Source organism: Sinocyclocheilus anshuiensis, unplaced genomic scaffold (assembly GCF_001515605.1).
Source record: "Sinocyclocheilus anshuiensis isolate Anshui unplaced genomic scaffold, SAMN03320099.WGS_v1.1 scaffold1744, whole genome shotgun sequence".
In the NCBI taxonomy this organism is placed as follows: domain Eukaryota; kingdom Metazoa; phylum Chordata; class Actinopteri; order Cypriniformes; family Cyprinidae; genus Sinocyclocheilus; species Sinocyclocheilus anshuiensis.
The window spans coordinates 588,187-605,504 of record NW_015555974.1 but is presented as its reverse complement, the minus strand read 5'-3'; the positions used below and the strand labels follow the sequence as shown (position 1 = coordinate 605,504).

The window sequence follows — 17,318 nt, the reverse complement described above, 5'->3', positions numbered from 1 at the left end:
CTCACGCACACTACACACACACACACACACACACACACACACACACACACACACACATACACATACACACACACACACTGTGTATTCATGATTTACATATACACATTTGAATATATACTTTTAGATCTAACTATATATTCAGATTTACATTATTTTGAATTATAACTATGCTTGGCCCTTCATAAAATACAGTATATACATGTGTGTGTGTGTGCACAAAATTTGATAACTTACTGTATGCATCTGCAGGCTAAGACCGAGGAATTCTGGGAACCTGAACAAAAACACATGGAAGAACAGTTAGTCTGAGCATTAGCAAAACATTGACACTCCTGCATGTTTATACAATACTGATGATTGGACAGGATTTGCACAGTGTCAGAATTGCAGAAGGATTGGAGATGTTCAGCAGACTACTATTTTAGTGACCACTAGATTTATGAGTCAAAAGCAGGCCAAATGTCTTCATGCTCGCTATAAAACAGGTGTGCTCTTAGCAATTACATGACATAGTAGTGACTGAAGGCACTTACGTGCAATATTTAAAGCAGGTGAAGGGCAGGTCAGTGCTTTCCTCTTTCAAACGCTCTAGCTGGTCCGTTCTGAGGCTCCGCTGATAACGTCTCACTGGAGTCTCTTATAATGGCAGCATAATGAAATGAGCAAAATCCACTCAACTGGCCAGATTAGCTCGGATACGAGACTCGCCAATGAAAGGAGGGGACATAATTGAAATAAACGAGTGATGACGGTGAAGGACAAGATGACAGAGGGATGAAATGTGCATTTCATTTTCATAGTGAAGTCATTGGGAGCTTTGAGGCCATTAAGAATCCTGTTGGGAATGGCACATCATTAGTATATTAAATAAATTTGTTGCAGTGAGAAGTCCAATACTTTAAAATTAATAGTCAAACTTTCATGTACTAAATATGAATAAAGGGGCCATAAGCTACATACATATACACACCCATTTCAGTATAATTATTGTTAACTGGGAAGAAAAAAAAAACATTTGGCAATTAGCTGGGAAAAAAAAAAAATATATATATATATACATGCATATTGTATACTGTAATTTTTAGTTTATTTTTAGTTAATGTTTAACTTAATAAAAATAGACATTTAAATAAAAACAAAAACTAATAAAAATGACAAAATGTTACTAAAACGTTACATTTAAAATGAAAACAGGAATTTTTTTTTTTAACTATAATCATATATCTAACTATATATCAATAAAAGGATAGATATGAGAGGAAAGATACGAGATAGTACCATAAAATCCCCTAAAAATGCAAAATATTAAATAAAAATGATCAAACTAAAATATAATACATTCAATGCATTGAAAAAAAAAAACTTTTCTTTTGATAATTAGGCCTGCAAAACAAATACTAGTTTCTTATACATTTTACAACGATTTAGCATAAGTCTACACAGTATATTAATACAAAGTATATTTTAAAGGAGCAAGAAAATACTGTTCATGATAAGGCCTTTTTAAAATGTACTGTGGCTCATAATATCCACGAGTGGTGGTCTTCTTCCTAAATAACGAAGATTAAACTGACATCACAGTTATTATATCTCTTTTCATTTTTTATCAACCTTTTGTTCGACAGTGCTCTCACAATTCATTTATTCCCATCTAACAACTCTCTCTTGTCATCCATGGGTTAATTAAACTGAAATTCTGTCCAGATATATGCAAACACTTTAATGCCAAATTTCCCAATCAGCAAGAATTCCCAAATAGGTCCATTAGGCCCTAATAACTTCAGTGCAGCCCTCTGTAGCTTAATTGGTAGAGGATAAATTAGTACTAATCAGCAGGAGTAATTATCAGTAATGTTAAATAAGAGGTTCTCTCAGTCATCATTAGGAGTATGAAGTTATACGACTGTACAAGAGCACAATGAATACCAAACAGCTTTACTGTGGGACGCCATCACTGAAGTCATCATCAACATGTCACTAACCAAAACACCACTTTATTTACAAAAAAACGTACACAATTTAATTTAAAATAAAAAAGTACCAAAATGTCATAATCAATCTGAATTGATGTCATAGCCATATTATTTACCCCAAAAATGTAGGCCTATAACATCTAGATTAATTGTTGGTTATGGCGTGTGTAGTGGCAACACACACTTCTTTCCATTTAATACAACATTTGCCCAACTTTAAAAATAAAAACAATACCACAAATTGTATTGTTATGCATGTTATTTGATTTCACAAGTTATGCAGACCAGCATCTTGATTTTCATAAAAATATAAGAGCAAAAAAACAAATAAACAAACAAAAAGAGCAAAAAAAACAAAAAAAAAACGAATTTAAATGTACAAATGGCTAAATAAGTAAAATTGCACAGTATTTGGTCACTTTTTTGTTAAATTTCAAAATAAATTGACAAAAAAATCCTTTAAAAGCTGTTGATACAGAAAAACAAGTATAAAACGATTAAATAAAAACATACAAATAAAATCCAATAAAATCCAAGTAAAATAAAAATCAACACAAAGATAGTAGATTTTCCATAAACATTAAATGAAAAATGTGATATGAAAATATAGAAATTAAAATCAACTTTTCAATGACAAGACAGACACAAGGTTGAACACCGATTGATTATCCATACGTACTGTAAAGTCTATAGAGTAACATATGTGTATAACGTAAAATCTTACCAATAAAATCAACAAAACTTCATGTATTCTCAGTATCTTCAGTATCTATCTGGCCATTTTCCTGTAAACCTCTTCATTCGGGCGTTAAATGTGCAAAAAAACAAAGTGGGTGCAAAAATTCATTAAGTTCGTTTTCTAAGTTGGTTCTTGCAGGATCCTGTTTTGACTGGCAACATATCTCCTAACTACAACAAACAGATAATTTTACAAACCAAGGATATCAGGAAGTCTCGTTTTTAAAGGGCACCTATTACGCAAAACCCACTTTTACATGGTGTTTGGGCATAAATGTGTGTTTGCAGTGTGTGAACACAACCACCCTACAATGATAAAAATCCACCCACTCCTTATTTTTTAATCCCCATTAAACCAAACCAGTCTCATTAGGCATGCCGTTTTGATTTTCTGAGCAATGTGACGTCACATTGTTTAGGCCCCGCCCACGGCCGCTGACTGACAGTCATTTTCACTGCGCTCGAGCAGCTGTAATGTCAACAATGTCTCGTAAGTAATCCCGATGTTCTGTATTTGGATGTAAGACTGAACATAAGAGTCTTCATTTTCTCCCAACATCTGAGCCACTGAGGACGCAGTGGATTACTTTTATTTTTAAAGGTAATGCGCCTCAAAATCATGTAATTATAGTGCTTAGCTAACATTTTAACCGTATTTGTGTGTGTGTGTCATTTCATTCTTTCAAGTTTCTTCTGCCGGAGTCTCTTCTTCATCTGTGTCTGACTCTGGTTCATACATGTACGGCTGAACACCGGTTCTCTCGCTCTCAGTCATGTTGCTTCTACCGACTGTTTATTGCTGTATGTATGCAAAGCAGAGATGTATACACCATGCTCTCTTCTGAAGACGGGGTGGGAATATGCAGCTCTTTTGCATTTAAAGTGATACACACCAAAACAGCTCTTTTTTAGACATGCCCCAAAAAAGACATTTTCCACATTTTATAATAAATGATCTGTGGGGTATTTTGAGCTGAAACTTCACATACACATTCTGGGGACACTCAAGATTAATATTACATCTTGTAAAAAGGGGCATAATAGGTGCACTTTAAAGCAATGATCCAACAACAACGATTATGCACTACAAGAGCCCTGTGCATAGAGCATTGTGTATTGCACCTAGGGGGCAGTATTTCATGCAGCACTACGATAGAATGGCTGAATGGGAAAACAAATGCCAAGAATGTAAAAACCTCGACCTAAGATACAAGAAAAGGCATGACAACAAAAGCCAAAACAGTTCGAGAATTTGATATCGGATCAGCTATTTGTGTAACTTAGCCCGTTTTGTTGTTTACATCCTCCTCCTCTAGACGGCTCCAATCATTGGTTTTTTCTGCCGGGGATCTTGGTATTGTTCATCTCCGTATGGCCCGTAACGATCAGGACTGGCCGCCCGATAGTTCCCTTGTTTTAGCGTTTCGTATTGCGGTGGGGCTTTGGCACCTGGGTTCAAAGAGGGAGGGACATCCTGCCTCATGGGACCCCTCTGTTGGGCTGGAGATGTGGGGTAGTAACCACCCGTGGCCTCCGCGGGTCTGGGTACAGGCAACCGGGGAGAGCGTGGAGGATAGTTGTCTTGATGGGTCTCGTAGATGGGGTTGGGGTAGTGGACAGGGTCTCTCTGGTTGGCCCAGTTCTGGTTCGGGTAGTCCTCCATGGGCATCCTCCTGGAAAAAACAATACCATAGATCAGTGGTCGCCAACCTGTCAATCGCGATCGACTGGTAGATCTTTATCACTATTCCAGTAGATCCTGAAAATAAATGAAAAATAAGTACAAAATACATTACATTGCACTTTTTGTACTGTATTTTTTTGTACTTATTTTTCTGTATTTTTTGGGAGCTACTGGGACAGTGACAAAGAAAAATACATCATGCCTGAGTCTGAAAACAGGTCGTTAACTGAGGCCAGATATGCCGAAGACTGATGCAAAGCGGAGAAAATACTGTAGCAGGCAGAGCAAGATCACTGTTCATGTTGCTTGAAATATTGGAAGAAAATATAAATATTGAATTGGGGGTGAGGGGTTATAATATGAATGTATCACTGAAGGGAATTGACTGTCGTGAGAAAAGTTTCGATGGCAATGGGATTTTCTTCTCCTCTTACCTCCATGTAAAGTAGTATTTATAAGCACAGTTGCTTTGTTTACAGCAGTAACCAAGGAAACGCTGTATGGCTGCTGTTCCATAAGCGCCACCTGCTGTCAGAGAGTGAAACTGCTGTAGAGTGGGCATCGATCTGCACTTCGAATTCTAACCGGAAGTAGTATAGCATAACGGGAATCTTTGGCATACTTTTTTAAACATACTATGATTTGGGACATACTAATTCTATTTTTGAATACTATTTAGGATGCATAGTATGTGAATTGGGACGCAGCATATCTCTTTGCTTAGCACGTCTTTGTTTATAGCTGCAACCAAGGAAACGCTGTATGGCTGCTGTTCCATAAGCGCCACCTGCTGTCAGAGAGTGAAACTGCGTCTCATTCAGACTTTCTGCTTTCTGCAGACTTATGTAGCATAATTTTACAAAGCTAAAGTCAGACCATTCTGTTTTTGCTTTAAAGGGGTCATATGATGCGATTTCAAGTTTATGTCAACATATTCTGTTACACCAAATACACAAAATAATGATCTTTAAAAAAGCATCATATGACCCCTTTAAATCCTGTAAATCTAATTCAAATCAAAAACAACTGCTCATGCAACGTGTGTAGCATCTTTGTTTGGATCATGATTGAAATGCAGTGGTTGCCTCTAATTTCAAATGCCTTCAGATATTTTTAAATAACCAATAAATAAATTTGCTTAAAAAAATCAGCATCCATTATCAGAATTGGCCAATTTGAGCCCAATCTGGGCTGCCTTTTTGTATCAATTTTTCAGTAGGTAGATCTTGTCTTTCATAAAGGCTGAGGTCAGGGATCTTGGGCTTAAAAAGGTTGGTGACCGCTGCCATAGATAATGAAGGAACTAGTGAGGCTAGGAACAGTTCAGTCAACAATTAGAGATCTTTCATTATTCACCCACCATAATGTTGTTCCATACCCTCTTAAGGATTAAGGTTCCAAAAGAGGGTTTTCGCAGCAATGCCACAGAAGAACCATGTTTGGTTCCCCAAAGAACCCTTCGGTGAACAGTTCTTAAAAGAACCATTTTTTTCTTAGAGTAAAGAACATTTTAAAACCTTTTCCACTCTAAAGAACCTTTTGTCCAATGAAAACGATCCATGGATGTTTAAGGTTTTTCAAGGAATCACAGATGTCAATAAAGAACCTTTATTTTTAAGAGTATAACTGTATATTGTAATTTTTTTCCCACTGAAAATACAAAACAAGAAATTTTGATAAAAGGACAGTTTAAAGTAACCACAGCTGTCGAGCTTCAAAAATTCCATAAATGTTATTTCAAGACATCTGAATTCATGACTTTATGATAACTTCATTTTTTGACTTCAGATAAGTCATATGGCAATTTAAATGAAAATCATGCCCCATTTATGGCACCATATGTGATTTGACAGTCGTGGAAAAGAGGAAGATTTCCAGAGAATAATGACTTTTTATAATGAACTTTTATCTGTTCATCACAAAGCTGTCATATGACTTCAGAAGACTTGAAATATAGTTGTAAGGAAATATAAAGTCATAGATATACTGACATATAAGTCTTATGGTGTTTTAATGATATTTTTTTTGCCCTTTCTGGAGCTTGACAGATGTGGTTAGGGTTTTAAAATTCTCTGGCATAAATAAAACAGCATATAGGTTTGGAACAACATGAGGGTGAGCAAATTACGACAATTTTCATGGTCAACATAGCCATGCCGCTCTGTAGCAAAACCTGACGACCAGCATGGGTCTTCTGAAGTTGGTTTACTAAAGAAGTCTTGCTGGTAAAGCTAGTTAAGAAGCCTTGCAAGGAAATCAGAGCACCATCAGCCCATGCTAGTGAACTCAAGGGGATCTAACCGTTGGGTTTCGGTCAGTTTGTCATATATAGCTTCAGATCTGGGCTTGCAATTAATAAAAAAAAATACACAATTTGTCCTTTTTTACAGGTTGGGTTCATATCCAAAACACAACAAATGCTCTTTAGTAGGGAACGCTGATGCTGACAGTTTTGTTCTGGTACAAAAATCTAAGAAGGTAAGCAGGAAGGTAAACCCCAAATCTGGAATACTTAATGCGTAAACTTCTTGCAAATTAAATATTTACATTCACTCAAAAAGAGCCGATCTCTTGCCATTACCAGGAAAACGTTCACACTACTTACCATTTTCAAAGGAAACGTGTCACTTGCGAAAAATAAATAAAATATTAAAGTCTGTCGTATGAAGTCTGGGAAATTAAGCATAAAGAAGATAAAAGCTGCAGCTACAGGAGAACCAAGGAAATAAATAAAAACATAAAGCAGCGGTCTTTACAAAACTATATAAATAAATAGAGGGCATCTGCAGATCGAAGGGTAATGGATGCTATATGTAAGGAAAAAAACTGCATTATGCATTTGCATTCTTAATATTTTCAGGGTTGCAGCCTACATTACTTATCCAAATGTTGCATCCGTCTATGATCCATCCCTCCACGTGGCCTCTAAAAACTAACAAGAGGTAGCAGGCAACCTTTATGTCAAAACCTGCACTGCACAACATGTGTGTGAATATTTCATGCGTGCAGCGTTTGATGTTTAATATAGTTCACTCTAAAGCGTGACTGTAGTCCGTTAACTATTTCACCTGTCAAAGTTAGTTACAAACACAGAAGCGTGTGGGTGTGTGTAGACTGTGCACTGTACTGTGAGGTGTGTGTGTGTGGTTATAATCCATCAGCAGCATGTGTAGCATGTCTGTCAGCTCTGACCACCCAAGAACAACTGAAAGAGAAATACCGCAGTCTTGAGCCTAAACTGTGTGTGTGGGTTCGTTTAAAGGCTGGAGACAGATAAGCACAAAACACAGCCAGATTCAAGACTCCAGACTAATATTACTAATGTTTCATTCAGTTCTTTCGGAATGACTGTATCGGCAGCACTCATAACACAAATGCTTCTATAAAGAGTAGTATTATGTTTACAGTGAACTAATAGTAAATTATTGGATGTAGATTTAACAGAAATGAACATTTGTGAAACCTCAGGGTTCGAATCCTTAGATATTCAGAGTTCACTTTTATATTTTTAAAACCTTGATTAGAAACTTTTCTAGTAGCTGGATGTTATTAAGTTTTATAAATGTGTGCCAATGAACCTCAGACTAAAACAACTGGCTACTCATAAAATAAAGTGCATAGTGACCTAATTTGCCAATTTCCACCAACTTCTTCATCAAGGGGAACTGAACTTCATCTACAGATCACTTTGACTTGAAACATAAGCTATATTAAATATAAACACCCCACTTACACTAGAATATGAATATGATGTACACTTGAACATGATATATACCTTAAATACAATATACTAGAATATGACATATAAAACACACTATTGTGTATGCTACAGAACCTTATATATCACACCCTAAGTTATATAATTATACATCAGATAAAGTAATATATATATATATATATGATATATACTTTCAACAATATATATATCATTTACACTAAAATATTTGATAAATAACAGTTTTGTCTAGAATTTTAGTGTGAAATATAGTCAATTTAGTCCACATCATGTGATATATACACTACAATGTATGACATATATCCCTTTTTCACTATATTTTACACTAAATATACTATTATGTCATTGTTGTCAGATTTTATTACTGATATGAAATATGTTATTTAAATGGCACATCGATAAACAGATTTCAGTCTTTCCTTAGTCATAATATATAGAAGCTGTACTTGCATGAATGGTGGGCACTACTAAGGTGGCCGCCAAATAAAATGACTTTCCTTACAAGGGATACATGGACAGACCAGGGTTCCTCAAATCTTGGCCTGGAGCGCCAATGTGCTGCAGAGTTTAGCTCCAACCCTGATCAAACTCACCTACCCGTGATTTTCTAATGATCCTGAAGACATTGATTAGCTTGCTAATGGTTAGAGCTAAACTCTGCAGGAAAGTGGATCTCGTGGGCCAGATTTGAGGATATACCATGAATACGCTAATCTCTGATAAAGCAAGAATACATGATATATTGAATTAATACATGATAGTTGATATATACCTCAAAAACACTAAACTATATAGTATAAAGCACATTTAATTAATATATAATGTGTACCGTTTGCACCAGAATATTCAATATATGCTGAAATATATGGCCTATTTAATGTGCAATATGTGATACATACCTCATGTACACTAGAATATGATATTTACATAATTTTAACCAATATTTGAAATATACCTGAAATACACTAAAATATTTATAGCTGATTAAGGCAAGAATACATATTAATATATACCCTATTTACACTAGAATATTTCAAACACACACCTCCAAAACACTAAAATATATGGTACATAGCCCATTTAGTCAACGGTATATAATATATAGCCTGCTTACACTAGAATATTTGATAAAGACTAAAATACATACCCCATTTAGTGTGATATATACATAAAATACACTAGAAAATATGACATATACATTATTTACACTAGAATATATAATGTATATACCCCATTAGACTGGAATATAATACACATACCTCATGTTCACTATACCGTGAGATAAATAGAGGGGGCTTAAAACTGAAGTTAGCGTGCTAGATTAGCCATAATGAGAAAAGCTATGGGTTACAGACTGTGTGCTGGCAGCTGAGGATTAAAGCAGACTTACACACACTGCTGCATCTCCACCGGGATGAGCACGGGCCCTAGCGTGAGCGTCGAGCGACTCACTACAGTCGTACCCTACAACTGACCCCGTGATCCAGTGACCTAATGTAAGCCCAAAGGCTTAGGGTCACAGCTGAGCGAGCAACGTGTGTGTGTGTGTGTGTGTGTGATGGCCAGATGTGTGTAAGTATCCGTAATTATGTGTTTGAGAGGGAATGCATGAATACGCACATGTGTTTGAGATTGGTGGACCAGCACGTGTGTGTACGGGTAAGAGATGGAAGTACTGTATGGTAAAGGTCATGTTTGTGTGTGTTATAGAACCACATGTGCTTATTTGAACAACTGCGGGTCAAAGCGTCTTTGAATTCACATTTATAATATGCGATGGAGAACACAAGCCTGTTTGGGAGTGAACAAATGTCTTTGAGCTTGTGTTTGTGTGTCAGACAGACACTACAGCCTGCGGTAGGTGATGTAATTTAACATACATGGGTAAAAAACAAAGTAATGACAAGCCCTGCAATCCATCTCTCTCACACTAGCACTAATCAACACTCAATGCTCGGAGAAACCCGCATGTGTGATCGAGCCGTCCTCTAACATATTTTCCGCCTAACGACAAGGGAGGAATCTGTTTGCATGAGCTCCCTGCACCTGCCCAAGATGTTCGGAAGGAAATTCTTCTCTTGGTTCCTAATTTGACCTCAACTCCTGTGTCTTCCCCCAGAGACAGACGTGCACATACAATGCCAAACAGCTGGTGGGTGAGGGTGAACAAAGGAGGGTGTGTTGAATTGTAAGTAACAGGATGAACTTATGACCAGTCAATGAGTGAGAATGGATTAATGGACTGACTCAGACTTGCGCCAATGTACTAAACAATAAACTTCAACAAAAACAAGATCAGGAAATTACAGTTTGTACGTGGACGGATAGACCGATGAATAGGTAAACAGACAGAAGAATGATAGATAATCTATATATACATGTAAGACAAACAGACAGACAGACAGACAGACAGACAGGTAGACAGACAGACAGACGAACAAACAGAAAGATAGATAAGACAGACAGACAGACAGACAGAAGAATGGATAATCTATACATACATGTAAAACAGACAGACAGACAGACAGAAGAATGGATCATCTATACATACATGTAAGACAGACAGACAGACAGACAAAAGAATGGATAATCTATACATACATGTAAGACAGACAGACAGACAGAAGAATGGATAATCTATACATACATGTAATACAGACAGACTGGTAGACAGACAGACAGACAGACAGAAGAATGGATAATCTATACATACATGTAAGACAGACAGACGGACAGACAGACAGACAGACAGACAAACAGACAGACAAACAGACAGACAGACAGACAGACAGACAGACAAACGGACGGACGGACGGAATACATACATGTAAGACAGACAGACGGACAGACAGACAGACAGACAGACAAACAGACAGACAAACAGACAGACAGACAGACAGACAGACAGAAGAATGGATACATGTAAGACAGACAGACAGACAAAAGAATGGATAATCTATACATACATGTAATACAGACAGACTGGTAGACAGACAGACAGACGGAAGAATGGATAATCTATACATACATGTAAGACAGACAGACGGACAGACAGACAGGTAGACACACACACAGACAGACAGACAGACAGACAGACAGACGAATGGATAATATATACATACATGTAAGACAGACAGACTGACAGGCAGACAGACAGACAGACAGACTGACTGACAGACGGACAGACTGAATATACAAACATACAGACAGACAGATAATTTATCTGACTGAATAGGCAGACATACATAAATACAGACAGACAGACATATACGTCAGACTGGATTAATCTATAGCCAATTATTTGTGTAGAACTGATTGGATATATTCCATCTATGGCACTAGTTCCAGACATTAAGGCCGTAGGGAAATGGGAGCTGATGGATGCAGAAAACAAAATAAGAGTTTCATTTCCAAAGAGTTTCATTACAGCTCCTGTGTTTCAAGGCAAACAATGTTAAAGCAGAACACAGTCACTGTGCTTTATTTACTTGGAAGCAAAGCGGCAGCCGCAGCCAAAACCCAATATTAAGCAGAGTGAGATGTCATGAGAGAATGAAAAGAAGTAATAGGGGTTTCTGTTGCCAAGATGAATGAACAAAGAAAAGCACACTCCTTCCTGATAATCAGAACCTTGCTATCTTAAATAAATACTTTTTAAACACAATTCCACTGTATGCTCTATAGCAGAGCTGAATGTTCTCAGGAGTGCTGCTTTATTGGCAGTCACACAACTGGTGGCTTTCCTGACGGCTCTGTTGTCTGTTCCAGCTACATGGAGGCTTCTCTTTAATTTCAATGATTTTGTCTTGAAAACGATTGTTTTAAAAGAGCTGTAATTTCAAGCACATGCTGATATGTAAAGATCTGAACTGTAGTCAGTAGTGTACGTTCTCAAGCTCTGCTTGCATACAGTCGTGGTTTTGTGTAACCTCCTGCCTTTGGCTGATCTTTATCCAATCAAAAGGAAGCTTAAGACTCAGGCTGATTAGCCGGCGATTCTGCTGGGATAGAGCTCTTCACCTAATCCACCTCCTGCTGAGACTAAACAGTAAGGGAAATGATTCCTTTGTATGCAAATGCAATGACCTAAGTTGCAAAGTATTTCTAAAGTTTATTACTGTGTTTTCACATAGTGACGAGGGTTACATGAGAGGTTAAAATAAGTTACTTCTGCTAAGATTTTGAGACCTCTGGCAGTAAAACATGGATGTGTTTGATATAGTTTTATAATTTAAAAAACACATTTTTATACTAAATAAAATGCTGTGCAACACAACAATATAACTGTCATATAGAGTAATAAAAAGAACAACTTTTTAAAAAACAAAATGCAAAATAATGAAAGAAAACAAAGCGGATGAACCTAACTAAGAATGCCACTTTTCGTAAAGAAACAAAACACAACTAGGGCTGCAACAGCTAATTGATAAAATCAATAATAATCGATAAAGAAAATAATCGACAACGAACGTCATTATCAATTAGTCGCACGCGGAAAACTTCCGCCAGTCATGTCAAATTACAGCAGTGATTAACGCATTTCTATGGACAAAATGCATTTAAAAATAGCAGATGAAACAGAGTGAGCTGCTGCGGGAAAGATGTATGATCCAAGCTGCCCGAAACATGAGAATGCTTTATTTTAAACTTCAAGCTAATGCATTAGTGTAATGTTTAACATGGCTTGTCCTGTTGTCCTGTGACATCCTGTGCTTTGACAGATGCATGTGCTGTTTAATGTGTGAGATATGTTTCCTCAGCGCATAAACTGAATTTTACGGTAAGATCCTTTTCTGTAAATGTTACATATTCACGTGAATGTTTCTATTTTGCATGAAGGCTCAGACTTCACACTTTACTGAACAAGCGTCGGCACACGCATGCGTATCAAACAGATGGAACGCAGTAAAGAGGGAGAAAATTTATATTCAGAATCAGAATCAGAATCAGAATCAGAAAGAGCTTTATTGCAAGATGTTTCTTTCATTTACAGAATAAAGAAATGACAGTAACAGGTTACTGTGTTCAGAGTGAATGTGTGTGTTCCTGCAGAACATTCCTCTTATCTGTTAACACTGTGTTTGTGTTTTTCTTTACTATCTTCATCATTATAATTTCCATTTTTAATATAGGGAATTAAACTATCCTATGTCCATTTGCCTGTTTAAACCATCCATTTAAACTGTGCTTTATAACTCTTTTACACATAATGTATAGCATAGAGATATATTCACCATACAGTATTTTTTCATAACATTCAGTTGGCACGTTTGTTTGAAGGACAGCATTGGGCAGGATGTGGAATAGTGTGTTTTGTTAATAAAAAAAAGAGAGGCATTTTATTTGATTAATCGAAAAAATAATCGGCCAACCAATCGATTATCAAAATAAATGTTAGTTGCAGCCCTTAACACAATACTGTAATGAAATGTAGGCTAATTAAAAGTACCATAATGTTTTAACTACGTTTTAATAAAAAACTAAAATGCAAAGACAATGAAAGCTTTTGAAAAGAAACTACATTTTGTGTAAACAAACACAAAATCAGTGTTGAAAGCTGAAATGAAATAAAATATAAATATTAGATGAAAAACTTTAAAAGTTTAGACAAAAACTAACTGAAATCATTTTAAGTTCTAGAACTACTAGAAGCATTTCAAAAAGAAACAAAGTAATAAAACAACAAACCAAAATGCAACTTTCACGCAAACTTTCACGTGACGGCTCACGACTTGTTTCATTTGGTATTCAAACCAGCAACTTTCTGCTCACCAGCTCTGAGCTCTCACTCACTCTCACCCACTCTCAGGCCTGGCTGAGGTTGCTGCAGACTGAGTGATTGTGTGTGACTGCTGCATTATGGCTCCTACAGAGGAACACAGAATAAAATTGCTCTCTGTGACAAGAGTGATGTGACATACTGCTTGAAGTGATCGGTTTCAGCCTTGAGGAACTTTTCAAAAAGACCGAAACAAGCACTTTTGCTTCTACTGAGTCACACACACACACACACACACACACACACAGGGAGAGCGAGAGAGAGAGAAACAGCGTGCAGGGAAATATATGCTAATGTAATGGAGCACAGTCATTTGAAAGGAAATGGGCCTGAATGAGCACCCCGAGGGAACCACAGCACAAAGTTCAACCCTGAAAAATGTATTTCATTTCATTTAAATAGACCGCTCTTATGAATACACTGGGGCTTCGGGGCGGCACCGCTGCTTCGGGGAGAGCTGAGAGCCGCAGGAGGACTGAGGTGGGAGTTTATTTTTGGGGAAAAATATCAAAACAAGACATGGAGTCTGCGAAAAGTACTAATAAATGATTTTATAAGCAAAGGAAAACTTGCTCTGATGTCTCATTTGTAGGTGTTTTACAGGTCTAAGTTGTAGAAAATATGCTTTGATGTGGATTTCGAAAGGGCTGAAAGGTCTAAATCTAGGTAAATTATAAGATAAAGTTTAACTAGATTATGGTAGTACCATGGTACATGGTGAAATATACCAATTTACTGAATGATTACCATATTTATATGATATAGTTACTCTACCAAAATACTTCAAAGAATAGATTTAACCATGTTCAAAAAAACAAAAAACAACAACTGAATACCATGGTGCATGTCCAGAAAAAATAAAAAATAACACCAATGGGTCCTCTGCATTGAATGGGTGCCGTCAGAATGAGAGTCCAAACAGCTGATAAAAACATCACAATAATCTACGACTCCATTAATTAATGTCTCGTGAAGTGAAAACCTGTGTGTTTATAAGAAACAAATCCATCATTAAAGCATTTTAACTTTAAACTGTCACTTCTGACCGAAAGTCCATAGTCCATAATAACATTTACTTCAGCAGAAAAGTCCATTCCCTGTTGTCCTCTCACATCAAAACTCACAAACATATTTGTTTAGAATGGTTTTGGCTTGTAAACGGTGCTTGATCTGTGCATATTTCTCTCCTGATACAGACAAGACCACTTTTTCCCTGGAGAAAGCAATTTTATAGATAGAGGACTCATATTTTAGCTGGGAGCAACAATTTGGATTTGTTTCTTACAAACACATAGCTTTTCACTTCACAAGATGTTAATTGATGGACTGAAGTCGTGTGGATTACTTGTGGATTACTGTGATGTTTTTATCAGCTGTTTGGACTCTCAGTCTGACGGCACCCATTCACTGCAGTGGATTTCTGTTCCAATTAAAAAACGAACTCATCTACATGCCTGAGGGCGAGTAAATTTTCAGCAAATTTTCATTTTGGGGTACATTTAGTATGTTGTATGCCCTTAAAAGGATAGTTCATCCAAAAAAGAAAATCCTGTCATCAGTTCAAAAAACATCATATCCCACTTTTTTATTGCATCAACAAAATTATCTGATGATGACAGAATTTGAATTTTTGTTTAAGAAAAACAAAAATTTTAAATTAAAATAAAAATGCTGTTTTATTGTTTGTAGACAACAAGAAAATGAATTAGCTATGTTTTTAGTGGACATTTCCATGAATTGTGCCGCATCAGTTTACTTTAGAAATATCTACATTTTAGTTTGATTCTAATTTGGCTTTGGTTGCCCTTTAATGTGACCCAAAACTATTTTGCTTACAACATGAGCTACTAATATTGGGAGGGCCACAGTGGAGTCACGTCATATGTGTGTATGTTCCTGAAGGAGAATGATTGAAGCACTTAAGAACCCGGGATGTGAGCCAGGATAGCATTCCCAGCTTCCTGTCTGGATCCCGGTCCTCTGGGAGCAGATCAGGTGAATATTCCGGGATGAGAAAAGCACTCGGAGGGAGAGAGAGAGAGAAGGAAGGGAAGTCCCCTCCACCTTCCTCCGTCTTGTCTTGTTGACTCTACGGATCCAACGGTGCCACATATGTCCAGCATATGGTACAAGGACATGCAAACCTAAACTCAAGTGAAAATACACACTCAAACACAGGCTTACCTGGGCACGGAGGCATATAGTCGATCGGTGTCGTTGTATCTCGGAGCTATTCGTGGATCAGGCCCTCTGATCTGTGAAGCACAGAGAAATCGAATAAGATTGTGCTACAATCTTATAATGTGACATTTAGATGTGGGTTTAAAGGTGAAGAGTGCAATTTCTGTACACTAGCAACACCACATAGAATTACAAAGTAGTGTGCTTACCAAAAAAGCATTGATAACAATGAAAAATATGTGCATTATAAAAACAGCACAACACATGAAAACCAAGTTTATAATTTTTTCCCCCACTATTTTTAATGTCAAAATGTGAAAAGACACATACAGGACATGACACATACAGGACATACATACCTTTCAAAAGTTTGGGGTCAGTAATTGATTATTGATTTTGAAAGAAGTCTCTTGATCAAAAATGCAATAAAATAGTAATACTATAAATATTATTACAATTTAAAATCATTCTAATATGCTGCTTTGCTGTTCAAGAAATATTCATTATTATTAATGTTGAAAACAGTTGTGCTGCTTAATATTTCTGTTAAAACTGATCATTTTTTTTCAGGATTCTTTCATGAATATAGCTCATGAAAAGTTCTTTTGAAAAGTTTTTCAAAAGTTATTTGAAATAGAAATCCTTTGTAACACTGTAAATATTTTTACGGTCACTTTTGATCAATTTAATGTGTCCTTGCTGAATAAAGGTATTAATTAAAAAATAAATAAATACATTTTTGAACAGTAGCATACATGAAGAAAGCTGTTTACATCAGTTTAAAAATCGGAGTGTGCCAAAAGGGTTTTACTTAATATGCTTATGAATTTTAACCAATACAAGAATCACACAGTTCAAGATGTTTCATCATCATGCACACCTGATGAACCTGGCAAGATATTAAACCAGTGTGACCAACTGTCACAGTACCTATTACTAGTCGCAGTGTTTCATATGAGCGCAAACTAGAGTCTGGGTCTTTTTGTTACTTAAAACATCAAAAGGCGATAAGCTTGAGAGTTGTAGTGTGCATGGAAACTGGAATACATAATGAAGATAGATAAATTCATATAATTTCTATATGATGACTATAAATCAGGGAGAGCAAGAGGAGAGGAAAAGAGTAAACAAGAGAGAGAAATGATGCAGCTCGACTGATTTAGTGGAGAAAAGAGGTCAGTGTCTTCAGAGAAAGTCTTCTTGACCATGTAATATGACCCCCCCCCC

At 36.6% G+C, this 17,318-nt stretch overlaps 1 protein-coding gene and 1 long non-coding RNA gene across 2 annotated transcripts in view; both read right to left on the bottom strand.

Annotated features, from left to right (window-relative positions):
* The window catches only part of LOC107676049 (uncharacterized), a 7,232-nt gene extending 6,674 nt beyond the window's left edge, over positions 1 to 558 (bottom strand). The window contains exons 1-2 of the long non-coding RNA XR_001632678.1: positions 534 to 558; positions 235 to 274 (exon numbers count right to left, since the gene is read on the bottom strand). This is a non-coding gene — a long non-coding RNA (uncharacterized LOC107676049). The remainder of the gene's footprint in view (positions 1 to 234; positions 275 to 533) is intronic.
* A 3,154-nt stretch (positions 559 to 3,712) lies between these two features.
* LOC107676058 (partitioning defective 3 homolog B-like) overlaps positions 3,713 to 17,318 on the bottom strand; it is a 187,479-nt gene continuing 173,873 nt past the window's right edge. The window contains exons 21-22 of the mRNA XM_016470580.1: positions 16,095 to 16,165; positions 3,713 to 4,384 (exon numbers count right to left, since the gene is read on the bottom strand). Of these exons, the coding sequence (XP_016326066.1) occupies positions 4,024 to 4,384; positions 16,095 to 16,165 (432 nt within the window). The 3' untranslated portion in view covers positions 3,713 to 4,023. The remainder of the gene's footprint in view (positions 4,385 to 16,094; positions 16,166 to 17,318) is intronic.